The sequence below is a fragment of the Polypterus senegalus genome, chromosome 6, assembly GCF_016835505.1.
Source record: "Polypterus senegalus isolate Bchr_013 chromosome 6, ASM1683550v1, whole genome shotgun sequence".
NCBI lineage: Eukaryota > Metazoa > Chordata > Cladistia > Polypteriformes > Polypteridae > Polypterus > Polypterus senegalus.
Window position 1 is genome coordinate 109,752,714 of NC_053159.1, and position 26,454 is coordinate 109,779,167.

Below are 26,454 nucleotides of genomic sequence, written 5' to 3' on the forward strand. Positions count from 1 at the left end.
TAAACCTCTAATTTGGATCTCTTAAGAAATAACATTGTTAAAGTTAACTTCAAGCAAAACCTACATTCACTTCTGTCTGAGCAGCTACTAATTACACATATTTAATTTAGCATTTGATTTCAATGCTGGTGTTCAGTCAGATTTTTGTTTCAACGTCTTTGTCTATGTAAGAGGGGGATTTCAGACTCAGTAAGAGGAATAAAAACCCACAGTTTAAAAAGCACTATGATAGCAATATTTATTTTTTTTTAATGTCACAGATGATTCTTTCTAATGTTTACAGTTTTTTTAATAAAATTGAGTAGATAGAGCTATCATTCTTTCAAATAGTTTGTCATTTACACAATTTTAACTTACAATAAATAATTTTTTAATTTTGCATGTAGAAATTTCCACCCATATTTAGCCAAAAAGTCTAGAGAATGTAAAATTAAATAAATTTAGAAAAATAGGTATTTTCTTTTTTCATCCATGCTATACTTTTTTTCTTGTCAGAATATAATTTTCAGCAGCTTTAAGGCAGTAGAGCAGTCAGCCGAAGGCTGTGAATTAACTACCAGTAATTTAAAAAAAACAAAAACACTAAATATCTCTTTGGTTTAGGTGGTGGAGACTGATTAGTATGTGTTGAGTTTGTGTGTGTGTGTGGTATTTTTTCTTTTTTTCTTTTCTCTTCCTCTGAGTACTCCAGTTTTCCTACTATATTCCTAAAGCCTTGTAGGTTTGGTTAAGTAGTCACAGTTTGAGTGTGGGTGTATGCACACGAGTGGACCCTGCTCTCAAATGGTACCCTTTCTATGCCTTTTTTTTTTTTTACATTTTGCCCATTGTTGTCAAGAAAGGCTGTCACACCTTGCTTCTCTGGTTTAGGGCAAGCTGTTTTGAAAATGCCTATGACTTTATTGGTTTGCCAGTGAACACTATTGACAAAACCAAAGGACATTTCTAAAAGACCATCACAGATTGTAAGGTCGAATTGTTGTTTCACTGATTTTGTTCTTCTGTTTCAAATTTAAAGGCAGTCAGTCCACCACAGGCATTTTAAAGAAATGATTATTGTTAGTATTTAAGTTTAGTCAAAATGCAGCTATAAACTAGCAGATGTCAGTTCATCAAATAAAAAATAGCAAAGCTGAATACAAATTTACTAAACAAAACAATTTCTTAAATGAATGTAATGATTTTAGTGCAAGAATATATACTTCAGACTGTTTCAGCTTTCACTTAGAGGAAGATTAGTTGAGTTTCTTTGAAAGTGCATTTTCAACAAAGTACATTCTTTGAGTCATACAGCGCACTTGCACAGCTCCACTAACAGGCTATTGGCAAACTGCACAACTCCATGCTACAATCAAGAAAACTGCAATACATCCTATACATGCAGGTTTAATGAAACACAAACAACGAAAAGACTAAAGTTATTCCCAAGTAACACATAAGGCACAATTACAAAGTGGTGATTAAACAAAGACATTGAATATTCTTGAAACAAACAAACATCTTGCCTGAAGAAGGGGCCTGAGTTGCCTCGAAAGCTTGCATATTGTAATCTTTTTAGTTAGCCAATAAAAGGTGTCATTTTGCTTGGCTTTTCTCTACATTCATAATGGCTAACACGGTACAACAACCTAGTACTACTGAAACAAACAAGAAAGATTGGTTACCAAATAAATATGTACGTATGTGAAATGTGTGCATTAAAAATCTGAATTTTTCGGGAATTATTAGTTACATTTGTGCAAAATACACTTATCCTGCACCATATTTCATGTCCTCATGCAATTTTGTTTAAAATGTACAAGACCTTGTACAATTAGATCACTCTATTCCAATGTATTTGTTTACAAACATCAGGACAATACATGTGCAATTAAATACTTGCTAGACCATGTAACACCAAGGTGTCATTCTGATGAGCAATTAGCAAGTCATACAGCAAGATTACCTAACCATGAATTCACTGTATAGTGGAAGGTGATTGTCTCAGAGATGACTAATTAAATCCAATGCTTTACTCCTTTCACTGCACTTTTCTTTTTGCTTCTTCTACAGACATGGTAGCCATATTCAATTAATTTCTCAACCGTTTTCAGTAAACCAAAATAGGACCATACTTAGAGGATTTAGTCTTCTCTTTGATGTGTTAAAAAGTTCTGAACCACTGTAACTGCTGTCCACCATATTTATACTACAGCGCTAGATGTTCAATTTGCATGCTATGCGTGCATGATTAATTACAGTTTTAACAAATGCTCAAGTGTTTTTAGCGCAAGTAGTGTTTTATAAAAACACGGTTACTGGCAACAGTTGTAGTGAAAATTAAAATATATGTAGTGGTATAAAAGCCATCGGGAATTTCACTGTGGTCAGCTGTAGATACTGATAACTGTCTCATCCCATGTGGGGCGATAACAAAATGCTGAGGCAAATCCTTGATTAACAGATTAAAGGAAAGTACAAGTACAGTATTCAGTTGAGGATTCAGGCAAGGATCTACTTAGAATGTGGATTTTTTTTCAAAGCAAGTACACTAACCATGTTATATAAGCTGTGTTCCAAATTTAACTATAACACAAGTTTAAAAAATATATATATAATGCATGAAACATACATACAGACACCAACTCAACTTTATAGACATTTTATTTTTTAATTGTATGTTTCTATAGCATCTGTCATAATGCAAAGCACTGCTAACACTACCACACTCCTGCAAGTCAGGAAATGTCTTTGGATCGAATGTCAGTCTAGTGAGACAAAGATTAAAGAAATGAAAGGCACTTTTTGATCTTATTTTCTTGTGACAGTACATTGAATGACAATAGTTCATTGTTCTTTCTATTCCCTACGTTTCTTCTGTGGATATGCACACTAAATAAAGGTGCATCTATGATTATTCATAAGATGTAAACAAAAAAAAAAGACTTTTTACACTTAGTTCTTTCTCGTGTCTTCTGCTTTAGATGGAGGATGAGGAGCACATAATGCACCTTTCACTAAGTAAACAATGACCCAATGTGTACTAAAATGGATATGGATACATTTGTAATCAAAGAAAATGTATCCTTTCAAAAAACACTCTCCAAAAGTGTGTACATTTCAAAACACAAAGTCTCACATAAAAGTGTGAATGAGGTAAAGGGAGCTTGGTAAGCTAAGCTTCAGCAAGCTTATAATTGTTTTAACCTTTAAACGTAGTTGCACTTCATCCTCTGACAAGATAAATAACCTTTAAAAAGCAATCTGAAAAAAATGTGGACTAATGTGATTTGCCAAGTGTTTTTAACTGTACTAACCAAATTATGCCTATTGATTGAGTGTATGTATAACACCGAATGAAGGATTGAATTCAGCCATGAACAGAACGCTAGTCCAGTATCTTTCACATACACATATCCTGAATCAATTTGAAGGTGCTTTTTAACTTCGGCTGTACATGTTTGAGATGCAGTTAGCTTTGCAGCCTCACTTCTCCAGATTCATGCGTTCTAATCTCTCTCTCATACATACACACTCTGTGTATAGCTTGCTTGTTCTTTCTAAGGGGTTTCTTCAGTTTCCTCTCCCCTTCAAAAGAAATGTTCAGCTAATCTGACTGCTGACTTTAAACTGGATCTTTGTTAATATGTGTATTGATGCTCCCAAACTGAACTGGATTATGTAGGCTAATAAAACACAGTTCACTACAGGCTGCTTCGTTGAAACAAGAGCAAATAAGATGATCATGTGTGAAGTTAGAATTACACAGTTGTTACATAAAACAATTTTGTATGTACCAGCAACACTAACTTGTCATAAATATTGTTTTTGGGCAAAAAAAAACATAGGCTAAAATAGTATTCCAACAGCAACAACAGTAATAATAATAACAGCAGAAACACTAATAATCCTCAAATTGGCATAGTGTAGGAGAGACAGATGTGGCAAAATAAAATTAAGAGATCAACACTGAATTTTGACTGCATTGCCTAGACTGATTTAATTCAAAGTGTAAGTATTTCTTGAACAGGCTTACATTAAAACTTGAGTGAAAACTCTACATTTACTGTTCTTCGATATTTCATTCTTTGGATATGGTAATGTTTGAAGGTAATTTTTTGATTATGTTAGGCTGGTCAGTTTTATTCAAGGTTCTAAATATAATTTAAATACAATTTGTGGGGTTTAATGTGCTTCAGAACAGGTCATCCACCTGAAGCTAAGCATGTCTTGAGACTGGCCAGTCCTGGGATGGAAAACCATCTACGAAAAGCTTGGGTTACTGCTGGAAAAGGTGTTGTTGAGACCAGTGTGTGTGGATTCCAGTGCCCCGTAAATATGGTGCATCCTTGGAATAGGACGTAAATCCGAGGTCCTGACTCACCATGGCCATTAAAGATTCCTGGGCATCTTTCAAAACGAGTAGAGTTTATCCTGATGTCCTGACTGAATTGCCCATCACAGCCCCATCCATTCTGGGCACCTAATTATCCCCTATCTCTAATTGGCTATCTCTGTCATCCCTTCACCACGTAATAGCTAATATGTGGTGAGTATACTGGAGCAATAATGGCTGCTGTTGCCTTATCAAGGTGGATACTACATATTGATGATGGCTGAAGTGGTTCCCTTCTGTCCAAGTGCAAGAAAAGTGCTATATATGTAATTATTGTTATTACATCATAAAGTGCTGTCACTAACAATGTTAGCTACCTAGTAGGCCGGAGGTTTAAATACAGAGCTACCCTCTCTAAACTTTGATTATTTTCCCCTTTAATAATAACTTTTTTTCACATATGTGGCACACATTCAGCCTTTTTAGAGGAATATGAAAAAATCAAAAAAAAAAGATAGCCTATAGCATGCTTGTGGGTGGAAAAGAATTTTCAGTGTAAGACAAGTTAAGAAGAGCCACCATCATGGCAAGTCATTCGATTTGTTTAAATAGAATTTATTGAGTTTGATGCTGTGTAAGGACAACACAGAGAGTATAGGAGACTGTGCTTGAGGAATGAGTTGCTGCTGATGCTACCAGTGTTGGCTCAGACCCCCACCACAACCAGCAGTATGAATTTGAGGGGGTTTGGAAACTGGTTAATAGATACTAGCATATTGTATAAAAGCTTTCTTAATTGTGATGCAGATGTCTCTTGCTCTCAGTTTAAAATGTGATTTATTCAGCTTCTCCTAGAATTAAGAATTGAGGGTTTTATATTTCACACTCCTATAAAGAAATTTTGAAGATCATTTTGTAAAAGCAGATGAAATGTTTTTGTTTTAAAAATTGCAGAATATCAGGAGTAGCTAACTACTGTGAAGATGAGTAAACCTAAATGCTTTTAGTGTGTACATACATAACAATTACATAAATAAATTTATGTAAAATAACACTACAAGAATACTACACCTAAAAGTTTTTAAAATTATACCTGCTTAGTAGTATTCTCATTTCTCATTGGTTTGTTTCAGTTCTTGATACTCTGTGGTACTTGGAACTTCATGTTATTTACTGAGCCTGCTTTTGAAGAAGTACATTTCCTATCAATATGAATTATAAGCAACTTAATACATTTTTAAAAATCATATAAAATGTATGTTAGTCTGAGTAAAAGTTATTGATGCATCTCTGAAACCAATTACAGCTTTTCAAAGCCATCCATGTTGTCAGATGCAGTTAGATTTTAAATAGTAAGCATGTTTGCAAGTGTACTGTCCCTATGATTTTGTGCTTGTTTTTTTTTCTACAGGTAATCAACCAAAGTGATTCTGGTCTTGCCGAACTAGAACTTTTTCCACGATACTTGCTTTTTCTTCGGCAGCAGCCTGTAACACGGACTCAGCAATCCAACATTTGGGTTAATATGGGTATGATGAGCCTGAGAATGTTTCCTCAGCATGTTCCAAGAGGTAATGTAAGAAAGCAGCAAGGAAAGACGAGGCATGAAATCTGCTGGATATCTTCCAAGCTAAAACAAAATCGAATTATTTGCTATGAGATACCAAGATTTTAACTGAGTTAACTAATTGATACTGCAGCATAATTTTGTAGTGAATTTGCTGTTTAAACAATTTTCACATACTCTCTTTCCCTGCCACTCCAGCCTTTTTTATTACTCTAGAATACTTAAAAACCTTCTCTTAACATTTGAAGAATTAAGGGTGACATAATTGCCTTTAATGAATAATTTATTTCTGACATAAGAAAGAGGAACTTTTTAAAACCCTAAATCCACATTCCAAAGTAATTAATAAAAACAAAATATTGTCTTGTTTAATTATCTGCTTGTGATATTTGTTAACTTGTGCGTTGCAAGCTTAGTTTAAAGTATCATTTGGATATATTACTGTAGCATCCCTTGGATATTTACAGATATTAAAACAGAAGTTTTTAATTTAATAATGCACTTCATTTCGCCTGTTTACTGCTTCATCTAAGTGTCACACTGGTGGGAATGGTGTTGAATGTCTGTGAAAACCTATTGTTCCTATTAGGTTTAATAGTCATATTTCTAGTACATATTGATGTGCATTTCTTGCTTTTATTTGGGCCTCTGCACAGGTTTAAAGCCTGATAATACATAGTGTAGCTCACCTTAAGTATGACCTTGCTTGTACCTGCTAAACAAACCCGGACAACTTCACAGCGTGTGGAGAGTGAAAAGAAAACAATTCAAGCCGCATTGTGCAAGTTATAAAATTTCCTATTTGTTAAGGGATGGTTTCCATTTTTTATTTTAAAATAATAAATCACAAGGTGAGAATAGAAAAGTGAACAATTGACAAAATATAACCAGGATAAATCCCTGGTAGCTTTATAATGAAAGTTATATTTATGAATGGATATTTTCATTTGTGAAGTTTACATTCAAAAGATACATTTAAATGAATAATAATTTAGCCAAAATTTTTTTTATATGTTACATACCCAATATAGTATTTAGTGGTGGCTAACAAAATTTTTAATCCCATGTTTTCATGCAAAACGAAAATAAAGTTCCTGTTAGGAAATGTGTCTGCTGTGACCAAATCCAAATACTTGGTCACTTTGAGCTCTTTCTGCTTTAGTTTAATATATCGTTTTCTGCAAGTAATGTATTTAACAATATTTTAGTAAAAATATGTTTATGGCATTATGAGAAAGAATACAATTGAATGACTTAATAGGTAAATAGTGTGACATGAGTAATGGAAGATTTTTTTAATGAGCATTTTAAAAGTGGTTTGGGGTACACACCTCTTTTATGAGAAACATTTTTTTTGTTTTGTCCTGCATTAATTCATGAGACTAAAACTTTTTCATCTATTACTACAAACAACATTGTTTAATTAACATATAAGCATATTATAAAATATTTTTAAGTATTTATCAGTACTAGAGTAATACAAAATTACTTTTTAATCCATCACAAGTAATTTTTTTTTTTTTTTACATTTTGTGCTTTCAAATGGAAAGATCTATATAATGTCTTGCTTTCAATTGTTAAAGAAAATTGAAATTGTTGATTCCTGCTACTATGTTTGAATCAAGTAATTTTTCTAAACTAATGTATTGACAAATCAGTTTTATTTGCCTTTGTCTTTTCTTGCTGCTCTCTTACAACTAATCCTCTTATTATTGATTGGCAATTGGTTTGCTGCTTCTTTTTTAATTATGCTTTTCATGTTTTCTTGGGATTCTGAAAGTATGGTGATTATTTATTTTCTACTATTTTGAAGAGTTGATTCCTATTATCAATGAAGTCCACTAAAAAGGTTATATTGATGTTGAAATTTTTTTTTCTCCCTCTTAAACATCTTTGCAGGTGCAATTGTTCTGAGATTTGCGGCCTGCAAAATTTTTAGAATAATTCAGCAGTAAAGTAACAAATGCCTAAAATGTTTATTGTATTAGTTTTAAAAAGCAACAAACCTGTTACAGGTTATCAGATTAGGGCAAATAACAGCTGACAGTGCCACTATGTCAAGAATATTTACACTATAGTTTTACACTTACCAAATCCTGACAAATTGTACCATATGTCACAGTCTGGTGAAAGCTATAGTTTAAGTACACATGATACATATGAAATTATTTTTTTTCTGGATATTTTAGGTGACAAAGCAAATGCTCTTACATATTCAGCTCCAGCATTTTATATTCATTGCTCCACCTTACAATAGTTAATTTGCATAGTGACAATGCTTATAATTAGCTATTTTAGAATAAGCATGGACTTAGTTTGAAAAGTTTTTATTTTAAACTTTTTAAATTGGGAATTTTTATTTAAATTCTTCATTTTAATATCTTCCAAACTGAATGATTCTCAATACTTTTCAGTCCACTGAGGGGAGAGTGGTGGGACTGTGTTGATGTACTGGAGTATTTTCTTTTGTTCATATCTGTCTGGAGGCTTGGGGGCCTTGAGACAGAACTATTGGCTGGGCCACAATATCACATATACTCATGCATACATAAATACAGGGAGCCATTAACAATTTTTTCCTGTCCATAAGTAACAGTTTGAAGTCACTGTGTTCTATTGAGTTGGCATTCTGCAGTAGGTGGTGCAGTTGTTTAGGATTAGGAGGATAATGATTTGCTTGGGGTTTAACTGTTCTAACCTGATGTTTCTTGTTAAACATTTCAGAAATAGCAGTGCCTTTTAGTAAATGAACTCCAATGTCCATATAAACCATCAACACTTTTAGAGGTTAGAACCATATTTGTATTTGAACTGTATCCAGCTGTTGATGCCATGCAATGATCAGCTCTAGGTAACTAAAAGTAAATATGGAGTAAATTATGGAAATTAAGGTCAGTTTTTGAAGGTAACAATTATCTGTTTGATTAGATTAGGCAGCACTTTGTTTGTCCTAGTATTCAAATTAAGCCTTTTGCAAAAGATCAAAAATGTTATAACAAACAACAACAACCTCCTCAACTACACACCAGAATTACTAAAAAGAAAAGAAAAACTTTTGACTTTGCCAAAGACCAAACAAAAGCAGTCAGAGTTGGACATTATACAGGCATATGTTGGTATAAAGGAGCCCCAGTGGCGTTTCTTGACACGTCTGCTGAATAAATTGTTGCTCGTAAGTACTTAATCATAGTGTTTCAGAGAAAAAATGTGCAGCATTGTTCATAACTGCACTCACTACTCCAGTAGGCTGAGAGTGTGCCTGATATATGAGCTTGTCTTTTAAATTAGCAGGTTAATTTGTTGGGCCTTTATTGAAGTGATATTACTGACCCAAAACACCACAGCAAAGAAAATCTGGCTGTCACAGCGATGTAGAACTTGTAAAGTATGTCACTACTATAATAAATGATCATGCCCCAAGAAGGTGCAGGCTCCAATCAGATGTGGGTATGTGCGACTGTTTCATTTCATGCTTAAATGGAGAACTTTCTGATGGTGTGCATGCCAATTAGGAAGCAGTGGATAAAGGAGCCTGTACGGGACAAAAGGAGAGAATCGAGTGGAAAAATGAAAAGAAAGGAGATTAAAGGAAGGAGAGAGAAAGGTAGAAGTGAGATAGACATGGTGTTAGATGGGAGCAAGCAGGCAGATGGGAATGGAACCCCAGGAAGAGTTCCTGTGGTACCCCATGGATATAGCAGTGCCCCTGTTGTTTTGATGACTCTCCGGGCTGCAAGATCCGAAAAGGATAAGCCAGACAGGGGTTCATTTTGAAAGGGACGCACCAAGGACTTGATTTTAAAAGGACAGTTTCCCACCTGTGTTTTTACCCTTGTTTTTAAGGAATATATTTATTTGAACATTTTTAACCTCCACATGGACACTGTTATTTTTATGGATTATTTATTTATTGAACATTTTGAGCACCCCATTATTTATTTGGACACTAATCTGTTTTTGATAATTGTTTGTAATAAAAGCACTGGAACACTTTTGCACCTACCCCTTTACTTTGTATGTTGTGTCCTCATCTGCTGGCTCATCCCTTGGGTACGTTTTTCGGTGGTGGCGGGTTCCAAAGGCCCCCGGGAAGGACCTGGTAGTGTGAGGCTAACCCACACTGTCATAATTATACAGGAAACTATAGATGAGCTTACAACTTGGTTGGTTCGATGGTATTAAAGGCACTGGAGAAATCAAAAAACATAATCCTCAAAGTGCTGCTGGTTTGTCCAGGAATAAAAAGGAGAAAGGTAATTGCATCTTCCACTCTAGTCTTTGTGTGATAGGCAAGCTGCAAAAGGTCCAGGTAATATTTCACAAGAGGACTCCTATAGTCCTGGATTAGTCTCTCAAGGGTCTACATAATGTCAAATTTAAGGGCCACAGGTCTGTAATCATTAGGTGAAATGGATGTCAGAATTTATCCTACATTCTGGTGCATTATAATACAGTATAAAGAAGATTACACAAATTAGTAAAGCAGTATTTAGCTTTGTTTTTCCTTTTTATTTTACTGCCTAAAAGTAGTCAAATATATTTAGAAATGCCTTAAGCTTTTTTCAGTTTGAGTGTCTTTTTAACTCTTCATTGATATTTGGTATCAATTTCAATATATTTATAACTGCACTACTGTTTTATTTTGTTTATTACAGTATTAAAGCAAAATATTTTTAAGTTAAAATAGTAATTCATACAGACAGTAATGAAAGCAAACAATTGTCAGAAAAGAAAGGTCCATGTTAAATGTTATCCCTTCTAATTCTTTTAAGCATTTTATAATTATCTCTTGTCTTTTATAAACAAAATCTGTTTTGCTTATTCTTTACACAGGCAACGTTCCTTCTCCAAATGCACCTTTAAAACGCGTTCTTGCATACACCGGCTGTTTTAGCCGAATGCAAACAATTAAAGATATCCATGATTATCTGTCCCAGAGACTCAGAATAAAAGAAGAGGATATGCGACTCTGGCTGTATAATAGTGAGGTACTGATCATTAAGTTTATGCAAATAATAATCTCCTTCACTGATTATTAACTGCTTTGTCGTTAGGTAACTTACTTTAATTCATTATCAACTGCTGTTATTTGCCATATTTGTTTTTGATACTTTTAACATCCAGTATTGTCCCATGGGTCAGTGCTAGGACTGTGCTTTATTTTTTTTAATATGTATAAATGATCTAGACAACAATATAATCAATAAGCTGGTTAAGTTTGCAGGTGAGACGAAAGTAGGTGAAAGGGCGTATAATGTAGAATCAGCTGATTTGTTACAGAGGGACTTGGAAAGCAAACAGGCTCTGGCAGATTTATGGCAGATAAAATTTAATGCAAGTAAAGTATTACATGTAAGACATAAAAATGTTACATTTGAATACACAATGGAAGGCTTCGAGCTTGAAAGTATACCTTAGGAGAAGCACCTAGGAGTCATATTAGATTTGTCACTATCTACATCCAGACATGTGCAGTATAACTCAATAGAAGTTATGGTTAAATTATAGAACACAATAATGAGGCGTCCCCAAGATTAATATGTTTAGTTTTGGTCTTCATATTACAAACAAGATAGAGCTATAAGCAGAAAGAGCAGAGTAATTGAAAGAGTCGAACCTTTTCAGTTTATGCAGTCTGAGATTAAAAGGGGGTATGACTGAACTGTGTAAATGTTACTTTAAAATAAACTCTGCAACAAGAACACAGGCACATGTTTGAAAACTTGTTAAGTGGAGATTCGCACAATTGTTAGAAAGTTTTTCTTCACACAAAGAACTGTAGGCACATGGGATAAATTACCAAGTAGTATGGTATAGAATACAACTTTAGGGGCCTTCAAATTCGACTTGGATGTTATTTTGGGCAATGAAGATGAATAGGAATGAATAGTTGGACTGAATAACCTGTTCTCATCACAATTTTTGTAATGTTTTAATATCTAAGGGTAATTTGTTTTGTTCTTTCAGTCTTTTAACAGGCTTGAACATTTTTATTATATTTAACATTTGTCCTGGCTTTTGTATGTGGTTTCCCTGTTCTCTGAATGCTGTAATTTCAGTAGATATTATCTACCTAATGATCTGATTTTATTCTGGCACTTCTTAAATTTAAAAAGTGTACATTTATGATTGTATGTAATGTTGTGTGCACAGTTAACTTTTGATTTCTGTTTAAAAGCATTTTGGGTGTAATATATACAGAATATGCAGAAATATATAATCATGTTTAATCCATGTTAGCTTTCTTGTAATATTTTTTGTATTGTGCACATTTACACAATGTATATATGTATGCATATATTGTTTTAGAATTATCTTACTCTTCTTGATGATGAAGATCACATGCTGGAATACTTAAAGATTCAAGATGAGCAACAATTGGTAATTGAAGGTAACTATGCTGTGACTATTGTAGTTTTTATTTTAGACATCAACAGTGGTCACTCTTGTCAGTTTATTGTATGTTTATTTTATTTTAGTTCGTAACAAGGACATGAGCTGGCCTGAAGAAATGTCTTTTATAGCAAACAGCAGCAAAATGGATCGACATAAAGGTTAGTTGTGTCTTATAGCATTGTGCAAAGCAGGCAAGGCAATATTGCTTAGATATATCATGTTATATTTTATGTTACGTCTGTAATTATCACTTATGTATGCATAAATATGTTCGGATGCTTGAAAGTTTATAAGCCAGTTTTGTAGTTCCTTAGTGGTTGCATTTTTATTGCAGAAGACTTAAGCCATTAATGTACACCACTGAATGCTTGCAATAGACAAATGATAGGTAAATAATACCTAAGAAGTTACTAATACTTCTGTGGTTATTTTCTAGTTAATAGCCTCTCTTACTTTTGCTCAAAAGTTTTTTTTTTTTGTTTTTTTTTTACCTCATCTGTACCTGATTGCCCAGTTATCTTACATGAATTGCAACTAGTCTTCACTTTGAGAACTTTAAAAATCAATTTTTTGCTAGTCATTTATTTTTGAGTATGTTTTCTGCAAATTTTTATTATGATTATTGTGCTGGTAGAACCTTATTTACATTACAAAATAACTTGTAGTTTCTTCCACAATGGTGCTGTCTATGAGCAAGGTCTAGTGACATACTCTGCAAAATGAAAATGAAGCACTGTTAAATAATTCTAACCACTCAAGATATGTAAAATTTTCCCCTGTAGTCATTTATTTTTCCACATCATTTAAGGTGCATAGCCTGGATGGGAGAAGCAGGGGAGTCGCCAGTAAAAGAATGCACCGGGCTTTCTTTTAAAAGACTGCTTCCAGCCATTGTTTTAACCTGGTTGTTTTTAAAGGATTTTTTCTAAGAGTATTTTTAATCTCCACCTTTCACCTGTTTTTATTGAATTATTTATTTGACGATTTTTAAAGCACTGCGCTATTTATTTGAACGCTGTTTTGATTTTGTTGATTTTTAATAAAAGCACTTTGCACCTTTTGCACCATCCCCAGGTCATCGGTGTAATTACAGATGGTGTCGGTGTTCGAGAACTCCCAGAAGTAAGATGGGAGAATGGAGCAGAACCCGTATTGTCACAGAGTCATATTAAAAAAAAATAACAGTAATAATAGAATGCAGTTTTGTGCATTACTAGAAGACTATATTGAAATAATGCTTTGTAACAGCACTTTGCAATGTCATTTAGTTAAAAACAGATCCCACATAGAATTGTGGTGGCTCAACAGCCACCTAGACAACAGAGTGCAATCTGTGATGTAAAAATGGTATCAGTTGTTAGTTGTTGTTTGTATCTTATATCTAGATACATTTCTTAAAAATATTTTTGAAAGACATACTCCACAAAGACTGTAAGCTGGTAAATTGTTTTTTTTTTTGTTTTTTTTTTGGTTAACCAGATATGCAATTTAAAGAGATTGTTATTTATTATACATTATTTTCACTGTTACTTTAAAACATTTGTAAAAACTATACTTGTCCTTTATTTCCGGCCCCAGGTTACATTTTTCTCGTAGGACGTATAATGCTGCTTGTGTTGTAAAGGGGGGTGGGGGGAAGCTGAACGCACACTAAGGAGATGGCGTTGGATCATCTTCTGTCTTTCTGCTGCTGGCGTGCTGCACGTTCTTTTTGTCCCGCTGCACGTCAATCATTTAAAAGCCTGTACAACAGCTGTCCTTTTGATACTTCGTGTATCTGCCGCTCGCGTTGTGAAGGGGGCTGCATGCACGCTAAGGAGTTGCAGTTGGATCATGTGCTGGCTTCCTGCTACTGGCAAGTTGCATTTTCTGCTTGTCATTGTTTTAAGAGCTGGGAGCATATGATGTCTGTCTGCCAAAAGCATTCCAAAAACTGCTTGGTTAGATGTCCGTGAACTTGTTTTAAATGTTGTCTCACTGCCTTGTCTCGCGTGACGTTAAAGTGTCTCTTGCAGGACGTCAGATTGTCTTCCGAGAAGATCACGTCTCGACTCCCTAGTCTCCTTCCCAGAATTTTTTTTTTTAATAAGAGAGATACTGTAGGTTATCTAGTTCTGTGCTGCATTTGCTTAGGGTACCTTATTTAATTAGGTAGTATTATTTATTTAGCAAATGCCTTTATGTAAGGCAACTTTAAAATGTCACAAGAGTGAAAGATGGTGCAAAAGTAATACAGAATAAATCTCAGGCAAAAGCACAAAAAGTACAATATTTTAATCTTTTTTCGAGTGCTGCTTTTAATATTTTTCTTAACTGTCGTGTTTGTTCATTTTTTTGTTAAATGTATACATTATTTTGTTTAAGGAAACCTGGAGTTATCTACTGTTAACTCCAATTGGATGGTTATGTATTAAGTGTTGAATCCACTAAAACTTCTTTTGAAAGTGGCAGATCTTTATTACTGTTGTCCACAGTTACAGTTGTGCTTGAAAGTTTGTGAACCTTTTAGAATTTTCTATATTTCTGCATAAATATGACCTAAAACATCATCAGATTTTCACTCAAATCCTAAACGTAGATAAAGAGAAACCAGTTAAACATATTAGACAAAAATATTATACTTGGTCATTTATTTATTAAGGAAAATGATCGAATATTACATATTTGTGGGTGGCAAAAGTATGAGAACCTTTGCTTTCAGTATTTGGTTTGACCTCCCTTTGCAGCAATAATTGCAACTAAAAGTTTCCGGTAACTTTTGATCATTCCTGCACATTGGCTTGGAGAAATTTTAGCCCATTCCTCCGTACAGAACAGCTTCAACTCTGGGATAGTTGGTGGGTTTCCTCACATTAACTGCTTGCTTCAGGTCCTTGGGAGCTTGACTTGGCCAAAACATTAACTTCATTCTTTTCTAACCATTCTTTGTTAGAACGACTTGTGTGCTTAGGGTCGTCTTGCTGCATGACCCACCTTCTCTTGAGATTCAGTTCATGGACAGATGTCCTGACATTTTCCTTTAAAATTCTCTGATATAATTCAGAATTCATTGTTCCATCAATGAAGGCAAGCCGTCCTGGCACAGATGCAGCAAAACAGGCCCAAACCATGATACTACCACCAGCATGTTTCACGGATGGGACAGGGTTCTTAATCTGAGTGAAAATCTGATGATGTGTTAGGTCATATTTATGTAGAAATATAGAAATTCTAAAGGGTTCACAAACTTTCAAGCACAACTAAATTCTGAACCTATTATATAATATTTAGGATGCTTTAATATCTTTTGAGTGATTATTCCATATAAAGTCTTCTGGTGTCTTCTGGTGATTTAATCTGAATAAGACTCCGTATTATATGTCTGAATAACTTTTAATATAATTTGTAAAACCAATGAGAATTGTTAAATAATGGATATTATGATAAAATTGATCATTAATGTTTACAAACCCTCCTACACAATGATAATGTTTGCATTAAAATTGTAGGAATGAGATGGAACAATTATTCTGTAATGAATTTTTAAGATTGAATACTTTTTATAAACCTCTGCTTTCTAAAATACAATTTAAAAATATGTCTTTACATAACCTAATTGTAATAATAAGCAAGGCTTTTTATAATAATTTAGATCATTGTAAATTATCCTGGCGTGACATGTTACCTCAGGAAGTGAATTTGTCATGTATCTCCTGGAACCCAGTTTTATTCCTTGGTGGGGAGCTGCTTGCATAGTGTGTACATGTTCTCTCTATTGGTTCTTTTGAGTGGGGCCTTAAAATTGATCCCCATATGAATATGAATTTCCTAATTTTATGCACATTTCACCTCTGCAGTACCTACTGAAAAGGGAGCCACTGGATTAAGCAACTTGGGCAACACATGCTTTATGAACTCTAGTATCCAATGTGTTAGTAATACTCAGCCCCTGACCCAATATTTTATCTCAGGCAGACACCTTTATGAGCTCAATAGGTAAGTGTCATAGTTAAGTAGTTTTCTCTACTTGTTAGATAAAGCCAGATACTTTAATCTAGATTTTTGTGGAAATTTTAATCAATGTTCTCCATATGAGCACAGGGAAAGGTAATCTTAACACTACATGTTCATTAGGGCACCTCAGACATTCTGTTTATTAAAAACCTTTCAAGTTGTTTAAAGGTATCTGATATGTTTTATGTTTTGTCAGCAGATATTTATTTATGGGCAGAAACAATGGTACAAATAACAAATGATTTTTTTCAATAACTTAAGATCTTATTTATATGAAATTACAGGACAAATCCAATTGGAATGAGAGGCCATATGGCAAAATGCTATGGTGATTTAGTTCAAGAGCTTTGGAGTGGAACACAAAAGAATGTGGCCCCTTTAAAACTCAGGGTAAAGATTACTATTAGTTTTTATTTTTAATTATCACTGAACTACAGTTGTACTGAAAGTTCACTTTTGTCTAATACCAGAGCATTATTATTATTATTGGTAATAATAAAGATCTATTCCAATGTCATTTCAGTGGACAATAGCCAAATATGCACCAAGATTTAATGGATTTCAGCAACAGGACTCTCAGGAACTTTTGGCATTCTTATTGGATGGGCTGCACGAGGACCTTAATCGAGTTCATGACAAGCCATATGTTGAACTTAAGGATAGCGATGGACGACCTGACTGGGAGGTGGCTGCAGAGGTTTGTTTTTTTTTTTATCCTTTTACCTAGTATTAAAATCCGATTGTTTTAAATCTACTTCTTGGCATTATTAAATCAATGGGTTAAAATCTTGTAGAAAGTGCTTTTATGACTTAATTACGTTTTGTGGATGACAAATCAGTTTTTCAACTGGATGCATGCAATAATTTGTGAAAGAAGTTGAAAATTTTTTAAAAGCATTGTGCCATCATTTCCTCCTTGTTTACTCAACAGATGGATCTATCTATCAGTTGGTCTTATGAAGAAACATCATAGCAAACAATTTTAACCATTCAAGTGCACCTTTTAATATCATACAAAATTTAATCTAACAAAATTATTGAAGACTAGAGGGCTTCGCCCCATGCTCTCTTCGCTCGCCCACCCCCGGGTTTGGTTAACCGGATATACAATTTTAAGAGATTGTTATTTTCATGGGAATTGTTACATATGCATTAATTTCACGAGATTGTTATTTTCATGGGAATTGTTACATATGCATTATTTTCACTTTTATTTTAAAACTTTAGTAAAAATAATATTTGGAATTAACTTTTCTTCAAGATCACATTAATTTTGATTCTGTGTTTGGACATTGTGACAACGTAACGTATAACTGCCTGTGAGTGAATATCGTTTCTTTCTCTCTAATGAATAAAATTACTTTTTCGAATGTTTGTCCATGCTCTTTCTTCTTCACTTAGTCATTGACGTGTTATCTAGAACATAGAAAATTATTGTCTTGCTCAAATTTATAAGAGCTGAGAGCGCAGGAAGTGTTTCTGGATAGATAGATACTTTATTAATCCCAAGGGGAAATTCACATACTCCAGCAGCAGCATACTGATAATAAACAATATTAAATTAAAGAGTGACAAAAATGCAGGTTTCTGGCAAAAGCATTCACATGACTAAGAGCTGAGAGCACAGAAACTGTGTCTGACAAAAGCATTCACACAACTGAGGTTAGATGTAAGTAGGATGTGACTTGAAAGAATCTCATGTTAAAAGTCTCCGTCTCACGGGACTTCATACCACGCCAACGTTTTTGGAATCTTTAATTCTCACTGGCAACATAAATTAGATGATCTACAAGTCTCCTACTTAAGGTTTAAATCTGAACAATATATTCAATCACTTTTCGCTGTTCCGTTATTTCACTGAGTAATAATTTCTGTTTGTGCTAATCAAGGTTATTATAATTAACGAAAACTAAAATCAAAACTGAAACTACTATTAAAAAAAAATTCATAAACTGAAATAAAATAATTAACAAAACTGAAATGAAAAACTAAACAAAACTATTAAAGTAGCTGGAAAGACTAACTGAAATAAAATAATATACTAAGAATATTTTTATTTTTCGTTTTTGAATGAATATTCTTGCCGTTAGTCTTTAACCCTTGTAACTTTGCACAGGAGAAATCCTTTCTGAAAATAAAATGCCACTGATCGAGAGAATGACAGTCATCATACAAGATCAGCATATTGTTACTGACCAATCACTTTTGCTTTAAAAAAAGTTGTTTTAACAGCAAAGCGATATAAACCTTTAAAATTCCTAAGCTGGCAATGTCTCTACTGAACTACAGGTAGGTAGGAGAAAAAAGTCTCTGCAAACTGGTGAAAAACAAAACACACACTAATGTGTTTTTTTATTTATTCTATATGTATTAACTTATCTCTCTCTCTCTTCAAAATAGTTGAAATATCATTCTTTTTGTTCTTAACATCAGCCATATCATACATAATTGCATACCAGGGACTGTTCCTGCCTTGCATCCAGACCTGCTGGGGTTGGCTCCAGCCTTTGATCCTGCTCTGGATAAATAGGTTTAGATAATATATATATTGTTCATAATCTCAGATGCTGTCTCATTAAGGGTTTACTGCTCTTATGATGGGCTATTCAGCTCTCACTGCCCATAACCTTGACCCTTAACCTATACTCATTTACAGTAAAACCTTAAAATTCACCTAAATTTCATTACAAATTGGCCCATTCTTGGCAAGAAAAGGAAAAGATGAAAAGTGTCGACAGTCAACACATTTGTTTAGCACAAATGACAGAAAATATTTTAAAAATTATAAAATTGTTCATATTCAGTATCTGGTTTTGATTCTGCTTGCTTTTATCAAACAAAAACAAAACCAGATAGTAAACTGCGTATTGTAGTAAGCTTCCACTAACAATAAACTCATGTCTAAACCTGTTAAGTGTACAGTTTTGTGACACAAAAGTAAACACCATAGCAGCTATTTAATCACACCATAATTACTAAAACTGAAACTAATAGATATAAAAATAAAACAGAAATGTCTTTGTGAAATAAAACCTAAATTAAAACTAAAAACATAAGATGAAGAAAAACTAAACTGAATTTCCAAGTAAGGTCAGAGGAAATCTAGAAATAAAAGCTAATATAAAAAGGCAAAACTATTATAACCTTGGTGCTAATGTGATCTTTCCTATCCTTTCTTTGAGACTTTTAAATTTTCGTCCTTCCATTATTTCTACACCTGCTCTGCATGAGTGCCGCGCCAACATTTTTGAATTCTTTACAATGTTCTACTTGGTCATCTAATCTTTGTCCTTTATTTCTGGCACCGGGCATGGTCTTGTCTCACGGGATGTACAAGTGTCTTACTGTGAAAATTACGTCTTGTCTCCTTCCAAGATTTATTTTATAATAGAGAGGTTTAGATTGATCAATAACTATAAATCAGCCTAGAACATATTTGTACTGTGGAATTTGGAACTCCGCTATATAACAACAAATAGGGGTTTATAATTTTATGTAGATTATTGATGGTACTGTGTGGTGTATTGCCAACACCGGTAATGGTGTCACACATTAAGGAATTTTAGTTTTAACAGTATTTAATGATAGTTTACAACCTTTTTACACTTATGTGTGAATCATAAATCTATTAATAAAATCTTGGTGTTTCAGCTGACCGATCTTGAGAAACGGTTGTGTTAAGGTAGATAGGCTAGCTCTTTAAATAATCATCATTATCATCTGACTTCACTGTCTATGTGCGACATGGACTCAGCAGTTTAGAAGTTGATCTTGCTGCAGGGTGTGTGTGAGTTCTTGTAAAACAAAAGTGTTCTCTGTTTCGATTAGAAAGTGAAGAAAAACACCCTGCTAGCAAAGATAATTTGTAAATTACTGACATTGACCAAATTAATGTAATATATAAACTTTACAAGCAGCCCATTTATACAAACTGTGGCAACACAAGCAACATTTTGCACACGTCAAGAACAGCCACGCCATTATATAGAGAGATTCTCTGAAAAGACGAGCCGCAACTTATTTTGAAATGCAGCATGACACAAAAGTGAAACAAAGCTTAAATCTGTTTACTATCACCAAGTCATTCACCAACTGATGCCTCTATGACAAAAAAACATCTGAGCTAAATTACGAGTACTGAAACGGAGCATATTGCTGAGGGAACCCATCCCATTTATATGCTTTGAAAAGAGAAATTTAAAAACTTGTGCAAAACACCTTAGACCCCAAGTATATAATGCGAAGTTGCATTTACTTCACCAAGGCAGTACTCCCACAAAAATACGAAGGATACCGGCAAATGCCCACTCAGATTTTTAGTCAGTCAGCTATTTGGCATGGCAAAACATCCACTGAGATGTTAATTCAGTTGTCTATTTGGCATGTGCTTACAAATCTCATACCCGAGGGAGTAAATGTTTGAAGTTGAAAGCAATTAGAAATTTATTTTCAAAAGCACATGGCCTCTGTGCAATATCACTTTAAATTTCCACGTGGTAATGTGCATGTATTTTTACATGCAAATTTTGAGTGCTCAGTTTGAAAACCGTGCTCGGAACATTGTTTTTTCATTGTTTCTTTGTTTCTGTATATATTTATTACAGTTGTGCTTCTGTTTTGTTGCTTCCTATGTAGGTATTTGAGTTAAGAGGTAAGTGATAAGAAAAGAAATCCCCCGACGTTTAATCAAGCTCTTCAAAGATTCCCTGTCATTAATGGCAGATGAGGAGTCAGAGAGACTCAAGCAGGCAGCAGAGAGACAAACGAACAACACAAAGAAATTCAGAGCAGAGCAATACCTCTACATAAGAACTGGAATGCTATGAGCAGGGAATTGTAGAGGGGCAGAGCTTAGACCCGTGGGCAAGGAGCTGCAGCTGCTGCTTGGAGTGAAATAGCGAAAGACACATACCTGAAACAGCTTCTTTTTGAAGTAAAAGTCGACACAGAAGGTGGCACACATGTCTAGGATCACTGGACAGCAAAAAAATAGACGTTTTCTCAACATGCCAAGATTTATGTGCTGCAGTGATCACAAATATTTAACTGAGGTCTGTGATTATTGTGCTGAGTAGCACAGTACGATTCTGTAGTTTTTTATTATGTATTGTAGGAAATATTAAATACAGGTAAAATTCTGTTACAATGAATAGCTTTTCAACTAATTTTTCATTACAACAATGTACTTTAATGGCCCCTACAGCTTCCCCATATGACACGAGTCTATAGAAATCTTGTTACTACAAAGTACATTCAGCAGATACTTTCATTACAATAAAGTGCCCAAAAGACCTTGAAATGCTTGAATGAATCATCCACAGAGCAGTTAGTTATGTGCCCGCAGCTCAGTTGTGCACATTTCAAAAACATCCATTGGAATTTAACTCATTGCCACCCTCCAATAGAAACGGCAGACACAAAAAAACGTTAACAGTTCATGTTAGAAAAAAAAAAAAACTTTGCATTTTTTCAACTCTTGATTGCGGCAAAAATAAAAAAAGACGTTGCCAGTGAATTCGGAATTTCGCCATCAACACTGTCAACTTTCTTGAAAAACCAAACAAAAAAAGAAGAAAAATTTCGGGTTGCAAATGTATGTGAACTGCTGCATTTGAAGACGTAGAAAAAGCAGTTTTTATGTGGTTAAGTGATATTCTTTCAAGAAACATTACTATTAATGCGACACTCATTCAAGTTGATGTGAGGTTTGTAAACTCTCTTGGGATCTCCCCCCAACTAAACAGCACGCCGAAGAGCGTCCTGAAATCCAATCTCCATGTCTATGGAAGACTGTTTATCTGTTGCTGGGGCAACAGCAGGCTCAAAGCTATGCTGCGTCTCTCCGCCAAAGCAAGCAGAAAAGATATCGATGAATGATGCAAGGAACATTGTAAATGCATGTAACAGGATTACTTGACCACTGATCTGGCCACGACCCTGCCTGACTGCTGTGTCTGTTTATAGCAGAGTGACTGATCACACTACAATAAATAAGTTCAGAAACTTCACCATATGAAGAAGAAAAGGATGATTCAGCTCCTGATTGATAACTGTGCTGCCCACAACATGCTTCCACATTTGGATAATGTTCGCATTGAATTCCTCCCACCCAACTGCACAGCAGTGCTTCAGCCATTGGATTTGGGCATCATTTGCACCCTGAAAGTGTATTATTGCAAGGAAATGCTGAGAAAAAATTCTCGTCAGCATAACTTGTAGGCAGCAGGAGATTAAAGTTAATGTGAAAGAAGCTATTGAAATGATTGCAAACGCCTGGGCACAAGATAAAGAAAGCACTATAGTAACAAATACAGAATCTCATTACAATGAAATTTTCATTAAAACGAAATATTTTTTAAGTTTCTGAGAGTACGTTGTAACAGAATTTTACCTGTATTCAAAAACACTAATTAGTTTAAGAATGTCAGGAAAGAGGTATTCAGTAAAAGCTGGTAGTTATGGTTATTTGTGGCCTGATTCATACATTCTGCATATGTATATACAATATGCATACACCGTATATGCCAGGTCACTAAAGACCAGACGTATATCATAGTGTTTCCTAAAAGTTCCATGTATAGCATGGTTAACAAGGCTCCAAAAAACTCTTGAATTGGTCTTGCCAGCAGACATGCATCTCGGCTGCAAACCTGTTTGCAGATGACTGATGCAGACAGTAAATATGATCCTCTACTATGGTGGAAAAACAACTTTCCTTAAGTGTTTTCATTACCTTAAAGTACAAAGAAATGCTCATATATTTCTGCAGTAAGTGCACCATCTGTTATTGTTATTGATCATTCAAGCCCAAGAGTGCAGATAAGCTTTGACAGTTCTCGGAATACTGAGTAAACGGGACCTTTACATCTCCACTACAAGTAGAACAAAAACTTTGTGAAATATAAACTTGTACAACACAAACTTTGTTAAATACCCATAAACTTAAGTTTTATTTGACACCAGTAACGACGCACTGCACAATAACTTGCAATGAATACACTTGACTATAGCATTCATGGTTTTCGTACTCTTTCTCTGTACGTTTAGCATTCATTTGCTCAGAGGTTGATGCAGTTTCTGCTTCCTGAGCAGCTCTTCTTTTCTCCACCATAGTGGCCCACTGCTTCTCTTCTTTTGTCAACATCTTTTTGAGTTTAAACTGATTGTCAGTGTTTGTGTTCCAATTACTTAGTACGTTTTCCTTAATTTTTCACTTAAGCTGGCACTTAAGTCTTTGCCTCAAGAATAATTTTAGATATGAAGAGGTAGGTGAAGTGATGGCGAAGGTGGTAGGGAATGGGAATAGCGCCTGTACATGTGCGCCGAATGACCGACCTGCTGGCTGCTGTAAGAGTTGATTCTACAATAAAATAAAAATAAAAAGGGCAGTAACTTTGGAGGCCAATCATCATCCCGAAAGCGGATCGTAGACATCACATAGTATATTTGTACCTAATTTCAGGTCAATAGTTCAAACGGTTTGTGAGCTACAGGTGATTTAAAATCCTGGACAGACAAACAGACAGCCATGGTAGTGTATTATATAAGAAGACTATTTTGTCCATAGTGTTTACATATTTGAAAGTCTTGAAAAGTCAAAAGAGTCAACTAAAGTATCTGTCCTTTTGAGGGAGCAGTATTTTTTTGTGCTGTTTTGCACATTGTAAATATTTTAAGTAGTGTCCAGCAAAAGTTAACTATAATGTGATTTGGTGAAAGCTTTTATTACAATGTTTACAAATATTAAGATTATTTTTAAAAAGAATAGTTTATAATACATAAATAAAATTAAAGCATATTCTCTTTCTGGAAATGCATATTTTTTTTGTTTGGGTAAATTCTGAAACACTGTAAAGTTTGCAATACACCTTTTTAACAGAATTCTGGTACTTTGCAGAGAACATTTTTTTAACATATATTTAAATATAAATAAATATCATATCATGATATATTATTTAAATACAGTATCTCACAAAAGTGAGTACAGCCGTTATATTTTTGTAAATATTTTATTATATCTTTTCATGGGACAACACTGAAGATATGACACTTTAATACAATGTAAAGTAGTCAGTGTACAGCTTGTATAACAGTATAAATTTACTGTCCCCTCAAAATAACTCAACACACAGCCATTACTGTCTAAACCGCTGGCAACATAAGTAAGTACACCCCTAAGTGAAAAATGCCCAAATTGTTTTCATATGTCATGGGACTCGTTAGTGTTACAAGGTAGCAGGTGTGTTAAATTTGGTGTTATCGCTCTTACACTCTCTCATACTGGTCACTGGAAGTTCAACATGGCACCTCATGGAAAAGAACTCTCTAAGGATCTGAAAAAAAGAATTGTTGCTCTACATAAAGATGGCCTAGGCTATAAGAAGATTGCCAACACCCTGAAACTGAGCTGCAGCACGGTGCCAAGACCATAACAGGACAGGTTCCACTCAGAACAGGCCTTGCCATGGTCGACCAAAGAAGTTGGGTGCACGTGCTCAGCGTCATATGCAGAGATTGACTTTTGAAAATAGATGTATGAGTGCTGCCAGCATTGCTGCAGAGGTTGAAGGGGTGGGGGGTCAGCCTGTCAGTGCTCAGACCATATGCACACTGCAACAAATTGGTTTGCATGGCTGTCGTCCCAGAAGGAAGCCTCTTCTGAAGATGATGCACAAGTAAGCCTGCAAACAGTTTGCTGAAGACAAGCAGACTAAGGACATGGATTACTGGAACCATGTCCTGTGGTCTAATGAGACCAAGATACACTTATTTGGTTCAGATGGTGTCAAGTGTGTGTGGCGGCAACAAGGTGAGGAGTACAAAGACAAGTGTGTCTTGCCTACAGTCAAGCATGGTAGTGGGAGTGTCATGGTTTGGGGCTGCATGAGTGCTGCCGACACTGGGGAGCTACAGTTCATTGAGAAAACCATGAATGCCAACATGTACTGTGCCATATTGAAGCAGAGCATGAGCCCCCTCCCTTTGGAAACTGGTCCGCAGGGCAGTATTCCAACATGATAACAAACCCAAACACACCTCCAAGACAACCACTGCCTTGCTAAAGAAACTGAGTGTAAAGAAGCTGGACTGGCCAAGCATGTCTCCAGACATAAACCCTATTGAGCATCTGTGGGGCATCCTCAAACGGAAGGTGGAGGAGCACAAGGTCTCTAACATCCACCAGCTTCGTGATGTTGTCATGGAGGAGTGGAAGAGAATTCCAGTGGCAACCTGTGAAGCTCTAGTGAACTCCATGCCCAAGAGAGTAAAAGGCAGTGCCACACAAAATATTGACACTTTGGGCACAATTTGAACATTTTTCACTTAGGGGTGTACTCATTTTGTTGCCAGCAGTTTAGACATGAATGGCTGTGTGTTGAGTTATTTTGAGGGGACAGCAAATTTACACTGTTATACAAGCTGTACACTGACTACATTGTATAAAAGTGTCATATCTTCAGTGTTGTCCCATGAAAAGATATAGTAAAATATTTACAAAAATGTGATGGGTGTACTCACTTTTGTGAGATACTGTATCATATTGAATTACGCCAATACCGCCCACTACTAATTTCAGCATAGAGTTTATAAAGAGTAATAAATTTATTCTCTAACATTTTCTGTCCAGTAACTGATGAATACTGTTTTAAGTTCAAGTTCAGTTTATTGTCATGTGCACAGTAAGGAAGCATGTTTCCCTGTACAATTAAATTCTTTCTTTGCTGTCCACACCAAATGACAAAACCAACGTATAAAGATAAACATAAATAATAAGTAGCAGATAGATAATAAGTAACAGAAGCAGCATAAAGTATAAAAACAGAATACAAATAAAGTGTAATGTGCAGGTAGGTGTGTGATGGACAAGTCAAATATAGTTGTGTCAGGTAGATAGAATGAGGTGAACCATGGTTATAAACTACAGTCAGTTATTTAGGAGTCTAATGGCCCTTGGGAAAGAGAGTTCTTTAGCCTGCAAGTCCTGCATTTCATACTTCTATACTTCCTGCCTGAGGGTAGAAGTGCGAACAGTTTGTGTTGGGGGTGGGTGGGGTCCCTGTCCCTGTCCCTGAGGGTCGAGGCAGTTCTCCTGCAGACTCTCTGTTGTAGATGCTCTGCACAGAGGGCAGTGGGGTCCTGGTGGTTTTCTCAGCAGTCTTTACCACTCTCAGCATGCGTTTGC

The 26,454-nt window shown here is 35.0% G+C and overlaps 1 protein-coding gene across 4 annotated transcripts in view; it reads left to right on the forward strand.

Annotated features, from left to right (window-relative positions):
- The window catches only part of usp32 (ubiquitin specific peptidase 32), a 209,923-nt gene that overhangs the window by 133,504 nt on the left and 49,965 nt on the right, over window positions 1-26,454 (forward strand). For 3 of the 4 annotated variants that reach the window (XM_039756745.1, XM_039756746.1, XM_039756748.1), the window contains exons 16-22: window positions 5,727-5,886; window positions 10,716-10,870; window positions 12,192-12,273; window positions 12,362-12,436; window positions 16,115-16,253; window positions 16,556-16,661; window positions 16,795-16,968. In XM_039756745.1, the coding sequence (XP_039612679.1) occupies window positions 5,727-5,886; window positions 10,716-10,870; window positions 12,192-12,273; window positions 12,362-12,436; window positions 16,115-16,253; window positions 16,556-16,661; window positions 16,795-16,968 (891 nt within the window). The remainder of the gene's footprint in view (window positions 1-5,726; window positions 5,887-10,715; window positions 10,871-12,191; window positions 12,274-12,361; window positions 12,437-16,114; window positions 16,254-16,555; window positions 16,662-16,794; window positions 16,969-26,454) is intronic. The other variant, XM_039756747.1, reaches the window with a different exon arrangement.